General features: G+C 37.1%; 1 protein-coding gene across 3 annotated transcripts in view; it reads left to right on the top strand.

The window, feature by feature from the left end:
- GRID1 (glutamate ionotropic receptor delta type subunit 1) overlaps positions 1–11,561 on the top strand; it is a 593,210-nt gene extending 581,649 nt beyond the window's left edge. For all 3 annotated transcript variants that reach the window (XM_062634051.1, XM_062634050.1, XM_062634052.1), the window contains one exon: positions 10,858–11,561. In XM_062634051.1, coding sequence (XP_062490035.1) covers positions 10,858–11,286 — 429 coding nt within the window. In that variant the 3' untranslated portion in view covers positions 11,287–11,561. The remainder of the gene's footprint in view (positions 1–10,857) is intronic.
- Positions 11,562–12,222: the final 661 nt, after the last annotated feature.

Here is a 12,222-nt window from a genome sequence, read left to right as displayed (position 1 = left end):
TGCATATAAATGATCATTTGTTTGTACCACTGTATTGTATTCTACTATGAATAAAGTTTTTTTGGGAAAATGAATCATTGAAACACTGGCAACATTATGCATTTTAATGCCATCTTGAAATTCAGTTTCAAACTAGCTTTGAATATAATAAGCTGTGAAACTGTTCTAAATAGCATTTTTAAATTGGCAAAGCAGTGTTAGGAATCAGTCATGCCAGAATCCAAAGTTTAATGTTGTTTGATAATGAAATATAAGGTGGAAAAATCTGTTAAAGGAAAAAAAAATAAAAAGATGATATAATATATAAATTGTTTTGTATAGAAACTGATAATAACTGGAAGGGCATCTTAAGTAACTCAGTATTGGCTTTTTACATGAATGAAGAAGCAAGATTTTCTTCTCAGCTATTATGTAATATCTGGTCATAGACAGTATGCTTATCAGAATCAAATGAAATCAGTCAACTCTTCCTATTGATTGCCATAATTTTAGGTCAAGGCTGTAATGATTTAAAAGTGACATGTCATTCCTGTTATTAATGCCACCAGGCCCAGGCTTCTGCTACCCAAAGCTGTGTTGAAGCACGCAAGTTTGATTCTAGCATATTTCTGTAGCTGCAAGGAAGGGATTTTTGTGTTTGGCTTAATTTTTCTCTTGGTCATATCAGAAAATTCTGCTAATGGGATTCTTAGGGATATAATCTGGACTTACTTAGCATAAACCTTATGGGGGCCAAAAAAAAAGAGTATTCAACAGAAATAAGCTTAAAAAATTAATGTTGCCATACAGGGAAGTCAGAAAGTAACAGTCTGTTTTGAAGTTCCAGTTTGGTAATGAGTTTAAGTACTTGCTTGTGTTGCATTATATCATCCATCCCAGAGAACTTCTGTGGCTACTCATGTGCTTGGCATGAGCTTATGTATTTTACTGAATTGAAGCCTTAATGTGTCAGATTCTTTTAGATTCTTCACACAATGTTTACAGAGCTAATGTTTGTATATTTTATCTCAGCCTACAGTGCTATTTTAAAGCTGACTTTTTCAGGGGGGTTGAATGTTCAGTGGTAATGAAATCAGTAAAAGTTTAAAATAAAAAAACATAAATGTGACTTTTTTCTCAATTTTTTTTTTGTTTTTGTAATTTATAAAATGCCTTAGGCCTTGATATCCAACTAAACATTTAAATGTGTATGTAAAACTAAGTAAGAGTATGTACAAACTGAAAATTACATGTTCATTGAAGTGATTTGAAGATTGAACTTACTATACAGTAATATTAACAGGCAGTTTATAAATCTATTTATTGAATTTAAATAATTTTATAATACTTGAAATAATCTGTGCTCAATATTAGCAAAATTTTAAGAAATCACAGGTACTAATAGTGTGGAAAATAGATATATTTAAAAACCAAACATACTTGGGTATGATTTTCCTTAAGTTCAGAACCATATTTATAAGCGTGTGTGTATATATACATATATATATATATATATATATATAGGAAAGAACTACTCAAACTCAAACTTACCCAACATAACAATTACTATTTCTTCGTAAATATTCAGTATCCAAGAGTTCTGTTATGGGAAACTGGTGGCCAGATTATTATGATGCTATGTATTTTCTCATGTTCAAATAGGAGCTTGGGCAGTTTCCAAAATATAGTCCCAAATGGGGGTGCAGCAACCTTTTCAAAATGCAGGTTTTAATTAAAACATTTGTGGTAATAGTCATAAATAAGAATTTTCTAAGACTTTCACATATCTGAAGTGGAGAGGCTTTGCAGTGCAAGTATCACATCTATCACTGGGCATCAAACACGTTATAGAAGCAATTGCTTATGTCTCCTGTGACAGCTCCCTCTTGCGCTCCCAGCATAATAGGGAAAAATGGGAACTTCTGAGATTTGGATTTGACTAGGCTGGAATGGTGAAAAAGGATGGTGATAGAGCAATCTGTTACGCCTGATGCTCCAGTAGAGTAAATCAGACTGATAAAGGGTAGCATTGCTTTGCTTTGGGCCCAGTAGAGTGAAAAGTTACATCCCTTGTGGACTAGATAATAATTTAGGATTTCAAAGCTGTATAAAGCAAGGTAAAGAATCCATTAAGTTTTAGCGAGTTTTGGAACAGAAACTTTGTGAATTTAATCTTTACTTCATAAAAGAATAATCTGTCACCTTGTAGGGTCAGTTTAGATATTGTTGAATTCTGAAAACACCACCCTTTTCAGGCCATTTTCTTTGGCTGCGGTGCCTAGAATGTGCTATTTCAAAACGGAAATATAAAAAGTAATAAGTATATGTTTGCTAAGAAGAGTGAAATATGGATTATATTATTAGCCTCACTATCTTGATCCTTTTTTTTCTCCCCACATCTTCCTTTTCCTGTCTATCTGGAGATGGCCAATGATGTGAGGTTGGGCCTCAGAAGCATGGTGAGACTTCATAATAAACGTACAGATAACTGGTTTGTTGTTGAAAATGCCTGCAGAGATGAATTCTTGCTAGTTTTCTCCTCATCTTTGCCTCTCCTTGGAACTCCCCTTGAACCTAACCTTTGTGTTGTTGGAAATGCCTGTAGCTACAATATATGCAGTTTGTGCACAGTAAAGGTTTCTCCACCTGCAACCTCTCCTTTCTCCTAAGAGTTCCTTTGCAGAGACATTGGCATGCTCATCATCAACCAGCACTCATTCAGTACTGCTCTTTTCTGCTTGTGTTGAAAAATGTTCCTTTGCATTCTTTTACTGTTCTGTTTATTCTGAACCTCATGAAAACTGTGGAAACATCTGTATAATGTGAGCCAGTCATTCATTTTCTTTATAGTTGAGTTACCAGCTTCTAATGCTTGTGAACCAAGGTTGGTAAGGATTTCAAAGCTTGATTACCTCAGCATGAGGCTGAATGTCCCCTTTGATACTGAGTAACAAAATGAAGGTGCTATCACAGTCTCTTACCTTGCAGGTTTGAGTCTGCTGTTGGTTGTGAGGACTGTGAGGACTAGCCAGTGCTTCTCTGTGATTGCAGTTAATGGATTGTGATGAATGTGGGAGCAGATCACTGAAGGAGACTGTGGGGCTCTTGCTGTCATCTAATGTGTGATGCTTGTCCCATTGTTACTGTGTCCTGCATATTTATTCGCACAGTACTGCAGCATACAGATGCAGGTGAAGAGAAAAAAGTAAATGACAGATGTTTAGCTGTTTTAAATTGGTGTGCATCATAAGCATCAGTGTCCTAGTGGGGAGCATGACATCCAGTGAATTTCTGGATAGGGCTCCGAGACACGAACCATGGGACAGTTACAGCCATTTTAAGAATTAGCTCCCTGGCTAGATGTGATCAGGTTAAGGGAGCAGTGCAGGTGTGGGAAGATACGATCTACCGCATGAAGCTCCTTGCTGTTCTGTAGCAAATCACTGTTACTTGATTGGTCTTTAGGTTTTTGATAATAATTTCTTTCATCAGTTACAGATATTTTCTGGCTGTGGGTAGGTGGGAATGAAGTTTGGCGATATATTTGAAACAATTTTGTATCACATTAACACTCTTGGCAGTTTCTGTTAATTCTCACTTTATTTCAGGTTTACTTAGAAGGGAAAAGAATATTACTCTTTCTTCATAGAGGAATTTCTGCTGTTGGAGAGCATTTCATAATGAATAAGATGGCCTTTTGTACATGACTTTTTATAAAGCTTTGTTTCTTTGAAAATAATCACACATTGAATGAAATTAATATATTTCAAAATATCCATTTATTTTATTCTTTCAGTTGGCCCACAAGTCTACTGGACCTCAGCTGATGTCTCAATGCATTTTTCTGACAGCTGTTTTATGGATGATAGCTTAGTTAATTGCTAATTTAAAATACATGGTCTAGTTTCTACTTAAAATAGCAGAAGCTTGATTGCAGACTTCGGCCTATTTATAAAAGCAGTTTTTCAAGTAGACTCTTGAGGTGCATCACACTTATTTCTAATAAGATACTATTATGGTCAGCCCAGCTTCTAGCAGAGTACATTCAGAAACAACAAATTTTATGTAACATTAAGTGCTGTTTGAATAGGTCAGTTGCCTGTGTTAAATTAATGACAGGAAACATACATCATAGCTGCATCTGTTTACACATCTGTCTGCATTTCACTGCATTGCTGTCTGCAGAATCTCTAGAATAATGAGTGTGGCAAACTGAGTCATATTAAAAAGGGGTTATTTGTATTAATATAACACCCTACTGTGTTGTCATTGTTTTGCAGAATATCTATTACATATATCATCACTGCTTTTTCTTCTTGAGCAAGCCAATTATGTCTGGGTTTGCCACTCTGTCGGAGCCTCCTGAAATAAATTAAAATTACAGTTTTACATATGCAGTAGCTGTAGCTGAAAGTAATGATAATGACCCTGAGTTAATACAGAATTTCAAAATAACCTTAAACAAAGGTACATATGCAGAGCTCCTTCATTTCTCCTTAAATGTTTCAGTCCATGATTTCTGAAACCCCATGGACAGAAACTGGTAGCTGAGTGGAGCTGTGGGTTTTGATGCTGAGCTAGGAAGAGAATAGCCTGTGGATACCTGAGTATGCAAACTTTCCTGTTTCGGTTTTATTTCCCTGCTTTGTTCTTCAGCTGTGAAGCATGTCTGTCTGTGCATGGAAATGCTTCAGAGACTTCCTTTCTGCCTAGCTGGGTATATGTGTGCTTTCCATCATCTGTGTTTCATGAACACTGAAACTCGATTTTTTTAACAGATGCATATGGGTTAAGAGGTGTTTTACATGGATGGTAGAGGGCCTGGCTTGTAACCTGGTTAAGGCCAGAAGAGAAAATGTTTGTCAGAGGCTGGAGCTTAACTTAAATTTTGAACCCCAGTCCTAATCACAAAATTGCCTTATTTTTTTAAAATAGTTCTTTCACTAAGTGAAAATGTAATATTAGTATTTATGTTTTGGTTTCATTTTCTCACCGAAAGATAATCCTTCATATTGTCACCCAAGACAGAAACAGACAAACAAACGAAACAGAAATGTGCCATGATTGATGATTAAGACTACATTTCTTTAAAAGCATTATTTTCTGTATATCTCCTGCGGCTTATTAAGAACTGCATTTTCAGGCTTTTCATACTGGGCATACTTATCAGCATCTGCCAGGGAGGTATTGATGCATTCATGATAGCCCCCCAGTGTATGTGCCTGACTGCCCATATTGGCTACATTCCTGAATTTTTAGTACTTGATATTTAGGGTCAGGGCCATTGGTCTTGTGGGGGGTTTTTTGCATGTGTGGGATGCAGATACAGCTTATCATAGTTTTGGCATAGATTTAGCATAAAATTTCTGCAAATACTAGGTCTTCCTTTTAGGGCATTTGTCTCCCTTTTTGGCCTTACTGAAACTGATTGTGATGTTTTTTATCTCTTTGAGTGGCTTCTCTTGAGCTTCACGGTAAGATCAGAGAAATCATGAGGAAGAACAGGAGGCCACATTAGTGTCTTTAATAAAATATTTTATTAAAAAAATCTTGTCTTTGAAAAATTCCAGCTGTTGCAAGCCTGGTAGCTAAACAGTCCTACCTTTGTATTAATTGTGTTTGGAGTGATGTAGGCAATTTATTGAAAACATCAGCTGTAGGTCCTTTCCAACACTCACTGAGATGTCTTTCAAATTTGATGTTGACTCGAGACCGTCCAAGTAGTTACATATTCTTTCATCCTGATTGCCGACATGCTGTCAAAAGTCACAGAAAATAAGCTAGAAAAAAGATATTTATTACTCTGTAAATCATCCTTTCTGCATTTTCATCTTGCTATGATTTCTCTCCATGTGCTAAGGCCAAACATGGTTATTCCTGAAAGGGAGTTGTAGTTTCTTGCAGGTGCATTTGTGCAGGGTTAGTTGTCCCTGGATAATTCTGGTGAACATCATTCAAGTCCATATCAACAGTTACCGTGGTGTGCTCCTGCTGTCCATCACAGGCCACTGAACCTGTCGCTCATGATCAAGTGTTTGGGACATATCAGAAACATGTCCTTCATTCAACCTTCCAGAACTCAGACTCGCTGGGGAGGAATGACATTTAAATTGGTATTTATGAATAAGATAATTTCCTGACCAGAAGCAGTGTCTGGTTAGTTGTTTTCCTTAAGTTTGAGGAGAATAAGCCTGTGTTTGTAATTAATTTTCCTTACATGTGGTATTTTTTCTTTCTTTCTTTCACTGATTAATTTCCTCAACTGATCTATTTGGAGTACAACGTTAATACTGAAAACAGAATCATGAAGGTAGCAAAGGAAAACTGTTTAATCTCTTTCTGACAACACAGGTATATACATTTATGCAATGTAGCTATATATGAAAAGTGAATTGGCATGTAACATTTGAGATGTTATATTTATAGTGTTAATTTTTGTATATTAAGTACAAAAAAGAAAGGGAACACCTTTGGTAACACGTCTGTTACAGACACTGAAGTATTAAGTTTGGAGCTCATTCATTCAGCTCCTGAAGAGACCTAACAAGAGCTAAGTGGAGCTGAAGCTAGACCCTCCACTTTGGGTATGTTTGGTTTTTTCATCCAGATGCCAGGCTTGGTGCCTCTGCCATTCCCTAGATCCAAGAAGCAATTATTAATTTATAGTAATTTATTAATTTTAATTCATTAAATGCAAAAATAGACAATAGCTACAGCATTAGAAAGCTTGAAAACCTCTTGCAGTGCTACATTACCATTTCACAGTTAAAGTGACGAAGTCTCAGGATATGGGAAAAAAAAGCAAACTAACTGTTTAAAAATTATACCAAATGGCTTACATTTAATGAGAATTATAGAACTAAAAATAAATGAGGACTGAACTGACAAGTGAGAAAAAAATCATAACTTTTAAGATTTGCTTTTCTGGCTTTATTACCATTTAACCCTTTTTACATTTACCTTGTTAATTTTCCGTAAGTAACATATGCTTTGTTACTGAATTTTCCAGGAGAACAATAAAGGAAAGGAAGATGAGGTTTACAGAATTTACAAATTCTGAAAGCTTGGCTTGTCAAATAAAGCTATCCCAAAACCTTCAGTCCTGGAAATCTTGGGATTCAAGGCAGTTTTCTAGTGACGTAATGACAAACTAAACTTTTCAAGCGTTTCTAATTTTTATCATAGGTTTTTTTTTAAGCATTTGAAAAATCATTTCTTCAGCATTAAGATAGTTTCTAGTTTCATACAAAGCTTGACATTTAGTTGTTTAGCTGCTCTTCATATAATAAGACAAAAAAAGAGAGGAACCTTTAAGAATGTGTTTTATTATTCCTCAGAGACAGGGTTGTTTTCCTCAACCTTTACAAGCATTTTATTTTAATAACAAAAAGAATGAATAACGTGAACTTCTGGGTTCTTGGAAGCCTTTAAAAAGTTTTCTCCAATCTTAATAAGGCCCGAAAGTTGTCCTTAATGCTGAAATAAGAGCTGGAAATAAGCAAATTACATCTCCACCCCTACCTTTTAAAAAAGCCCAAGCATTTACTTCTCAGCTTACTTCATAAAGTGTTTTGTTGTAGATAAAATAGGATGTCTGAGTGCAGGAATTACTTCTTTCTTGATAATGAAAACTTCAGCACACTGAAGCATAAGTTTATACCGTGAAACATACGCAACTGCAAATCCATTTTCTTAGGAATGTGGTCCCAGTCCAGCTGCTGTGCTGGACTGTGCATAGCAGAAGAGGGCAATCCTGTTAGACCAACAAAGGGAAATATTCCAAGCGATGTTACCTTAATAACCCCTCTGGTCTGGACCAAGAGATGTCTCTTAACAGCATCCCATCTGTGGCTCTTCAGTTTACATCTTCGAAGACCTAAGCTAAATACATTACCAGGATTAGTTTATCCTTTGAATTCTATCACCTTTTGTGCGCAGAGGCTCCAAATGAAGAGCACACTTCATTTGCAGATGTATTTTTCCTCTGCAAAATGTTAATCACTGCATGTCGCAAATATTGAAACTCTACCTTTCCCTCTGGCTTGGCTAGTTATCCCAGTCATATTATATTTGTTCCCATAGCAAAGCAGGATACAATGCACTGAGGATGTGCTTACAGTCAAAAAATATGAAAATAAATAAAATGCTGATGTATATTTTCAATTGAAATTATAGAGGTCAGAAAAATGCAACTGAGTTACGAACATTTCTTCAAAGTCTTATTTAGGAAAATTTGTTGTAGTATTTGCTCAGTTCTAACCTGAGTTCTATACAATATTTTTTTTATTTTTTATTTTATAGTAGGGCTTTAGCAAGAATAGGGGTCCCAGATAACTAGAATGCCAACTTGGAAGTCTAAATCAGGCTTAGCAGCATTTTTGAGAAAAGAATTAGTACAAGTAACCTCAAGAAGCATTATATAATGGGCTTCTGGGAGCTAGCTTCCTTAGACACAGGCATTGTCACAAGTGGCAGTACCTGAAGTTTGTGGATAAGCAGAACTTTGCAGCAGGGTTTTATTAGCAGACACCTGAGGAAAACACAGCAGTGCACAACTGGGTTTCTGTGCAAAAGAAACCCGCCCAGAGAGCTCGAGCCCTTACTCCCAATGGGGGACATGGAGGAACACTTCTCACAGTTGCCCCCAGTCTACAATTTTACCTCAGGAGAGAGAAATAAATAAAATTATGAATTAAATCCATGTAGTCCTCTGGCCATTGTACCACAAATCCTTCATTTACTTAGCCACAGAGTTTATGAAAAAGCTTCTGTGTTATCATCTGTTTGGTGCATTGTCTGACTTACTTGAATAAAGAGCCTGAGAAGTCAGGTACAGCTGTTGGCAAGAAGAAATTACCACAGCTACAGGGGTTATCTGCTAAAGTATTGTGTGGTCCCTTTCTGCCACAAAAGTAATTTTTTTTAATTTATTGTTGATTGATTTTCTCTAACTAAAAATGATCTGGTTATTTGCTTAAAAAAAAACCCCAACAACAGTGTTTTTTTGAAAAATAGGGTTTTTCCCTTTGGTGAGGGAGATGATATCCCCCAGGTTTCTGTGAACTTCCTTGCGATTTGGGTGGATTTGTGGTGTATATGAAATAGGAATTCATTTTCTACTATTAGCAAAGGAGATGCAGTGTGCAGCTCAGCCCTGTAATTGTGGAACAGTTATACTCCAGTTGAAATCAATGCGGATTTAGCCTAAGCTAAGGACACAGTTTTGGGCTCATTATCATGTAACACTAGTTCATTTCCAAATCCATGCACAGATCAGCAAACCCAACAGTTCTTGAGTAATGTAGACATGGTGTTAAATTACAAGTTTAGAATCAAATCTGTAGTTGACATTGCCTGGAATCAAGGGCTTTGGAGCTGACTTGTCAATTTACAGGTTTGCATTTTAGTGGAGACCACTGAAATAATACTACAATTCTCTGTGCTCCACCTGAAAACAACTGACAAAAGATCATGAGGAGTAGGAGGAAGTGGAACCTTATACTTCTCTGTTCCCAGAACCTAGTCTGTGGTATGAGTAAGAGCATCTGTAAGACTGTTGGTGTTGGATTTAACAAACATTTAAGCACATCTTGATCTGAGGACAGTCAGGGATTACTGCCGCACAAAAGTTTCAGGTAGTCCTACTACTTAGGCTGGAATCTTGCTGGCTGCCTAGTGTAATTACAGGCTTCTGTCCGAGAATTTCTTCTTTTCCAGGATTGTTGAGCTTTTATAAATGCTTTGCTGCTATTCTGTTGTATGTTATACTTGCATCAAATAACTACAACTGCAGATCATAGCTGTGGTTTATGAAATATAGAGAAATGATGCAATATAATATCTTTTTATTGGCAATACAATGCTAGCTATTAAAATTCAATCATACAGCATCGCAGGTGGTTGGCATTACCCTGCCAGTTTTGTTGCTTTCCGATTTGAGCATCCTGAATGCCGCACTGAGGTGATAAACAGCCCATTGTAGGTCTTTTCTACTTTAGGTTTTAAAGATGACTTCTTTTGCTGTATTTCCTCATGGAAGTTAAAACATTTTGAGTAAGTGGTCCTGAAAGTCTGTTCAAGAGACTGCCCCGGGAGCCTTAAGCAATGCATTCTTAGAAGGTGCTGCTGCATTTGCTAAGGATCAGTGTTACTTTCCCAAGCTCTGACCAGAGACAAGCTTTTACCAGATGACTTGTCAAGGTGGCAGCCAGTTTATAGTTGGTCACACAACTATTCAAAACAGAAATGAGTCGTCCCCTCCCCAGGTCTCCCTCAGTGCTGTTTCAGTGTTTTGTAATCTGTGCCACACAGGTGACCCAGGGCTTCCTGCTGGGAAGGGAGACTTTATCACCACAACCACTAGATTTTGGCACATGAAGCCAATCACCCTGAAGTCACCTAGGCTGCGTATGGTGTTTTACTGACATGTTCCTTAGAAAACATACTGCAAGTAGATAAGACAGTGGTAAGCTGTGAGTGGTAATTGGTGAGCTGCTCACTGGAATTTGGAGTCCCAACTCACTTGTTTGTCTGCCATATGCTTTTTTGCCGGGCTTGTGCAATGTGAGCTAAGGGCTTGTGGGATGTGCTGGTCCCTGGTGCAAGCTCCTGTTAGCTGAACCAGAGCCATCAGTTTACTTCCAAGGATGGTAGGTCTGACAACATCAGGGCTTTTGCAGGCTGAGATTGAGCGGGTGTTTTCTTCTGTGTGTTTCTCAGCTGGAGATGTTGGGCAGACCTTGAGATTTTGCATATGCAGAGATGAAACTGAAATGATGTAATGAGTGAAGGGCAACTCCTGTCCCACAGAGGAAGAAGAGGGCCGGGCATGACTGGAGATTGTGTTTGGACTGATTGTTCTGGTTTCTTTCTCACTAGGACAAAGAAATGAACCTGGAGCAGGTCCATAGACGCATGAACAGTTTAATTGATGAAGACATAGCCCACAAGCAAATCTCTCCAGCATCCATTGAAATTTCAGCCTTGGAGATTGGTGGCATGCAGCCAGCTCAGACCCTGGAGCCAGTACGTGAATACCAGAACACACAACTTTCTGTCACTACCTTTTTACCAGAACAGACAACTCATGGTGCCAGCAGGACACTCACAGCTGCCTCAGGCAGCAACCTGCCGCTGCCCCTGAGCAGCTCAGCCACCATGCCCTCCATACAGTGTAAACACAGGTCACCAAATGGAGGACTATTTCGTCAGAGTCCTGTGAAAACCCCGATCCCAATGTCATTTCAGTCTGTGCCAGGGGGAGTCATTCCAGAAGCAATGGAGCCCTCGCATGGAACATCCATATGACGAAAACTAACAATAAAACAACCAGCAGAGCTTTTTAATACAAAATTTAAAAGAAATGAAAAAAAAAACAAAAACAAAAACAAAACAAACTCTCACATTTTTCTTGTATATACCTGTAAATAATGAAAGAATGAAGTGGGGTAAAAGTGTATTTTGAATATTCCCAATTTTCGAAGTAAGTAAAAAACAAAAAAAAAAAACAAAAACAAAAATGTATGAATGACTTTGTAAATTTTGTTCTATATGAATAAAAAGGCAAACTACTTGTGATCGTTCTCAAGTGCCAAAGAAGACCAGTTACTGGGACTGAGGGCCATACGTTGGTTTTTTTTTCTCGTGGATTTCAACATTTATTCTCTTACTGTTTTTCTGTGGGTTTGGTTTTGTTTGTTTGTGGGGTTTTTTTTTTTTAAAGAAAAATATGTATCTGTTTCTTGCTAGAAGAGCTGTCTATGCTCAGATCTCTCCTTTCCGCAGAACCCTATTTTACAGTCAATTTTACAAGGCAATTCACTTGGAGAATGTAAGAGCTGGTATTGGTGTAGCAGTAACAAAAGTTTTAAATGTGAATTATAAACCAAGAAACGGGGAAAAGAAAAGGAAAAAAGTAAGAGAAATTCTCCCATTTAGCAAGGGATTTAAATTTCCACACAGTTTCTAAGTTTAAGTACAGGATTGTTTAATTGTGATTTTACATGTCTGCTGTGCTGTGTGGCTCTTTTTATTTAGCCTTCTGTGTTTTGTTATATATATAATGTATATTACATATATTATATATATGACATATATATATATATATAAATGCTTTAATAACAGGTTTTACTTTAAGGAGAAAGTTTTTAAGAAAAAACTGATCAGCTCTTTTTTGCGTCTTGTGTACACGACCGCAAATGGGGAGGAACCAATATTTGAAAGGAGTGAGCCAAGGAAGAACAG

Source organism: Pezoporus occidentalis, unplaced genomic scaffold (assembly GCF_034315485.1).
Source record: "Pezoporus occidentalis ecotype Australia unplaced genomic scaffold, CSIRO_AGI_Poc_V1 ctg41, whole genome shotgun sequence".
Lineage (NCBI taxonomy): Eukaryota > Metazoa > Chordata > Aves > Psittaciformes > Psittacidae > Pezoporus > Pezoporus occidentalis.
This window is presented reverse-complemented; position numbering and strand designations above follow the sequence as displayed.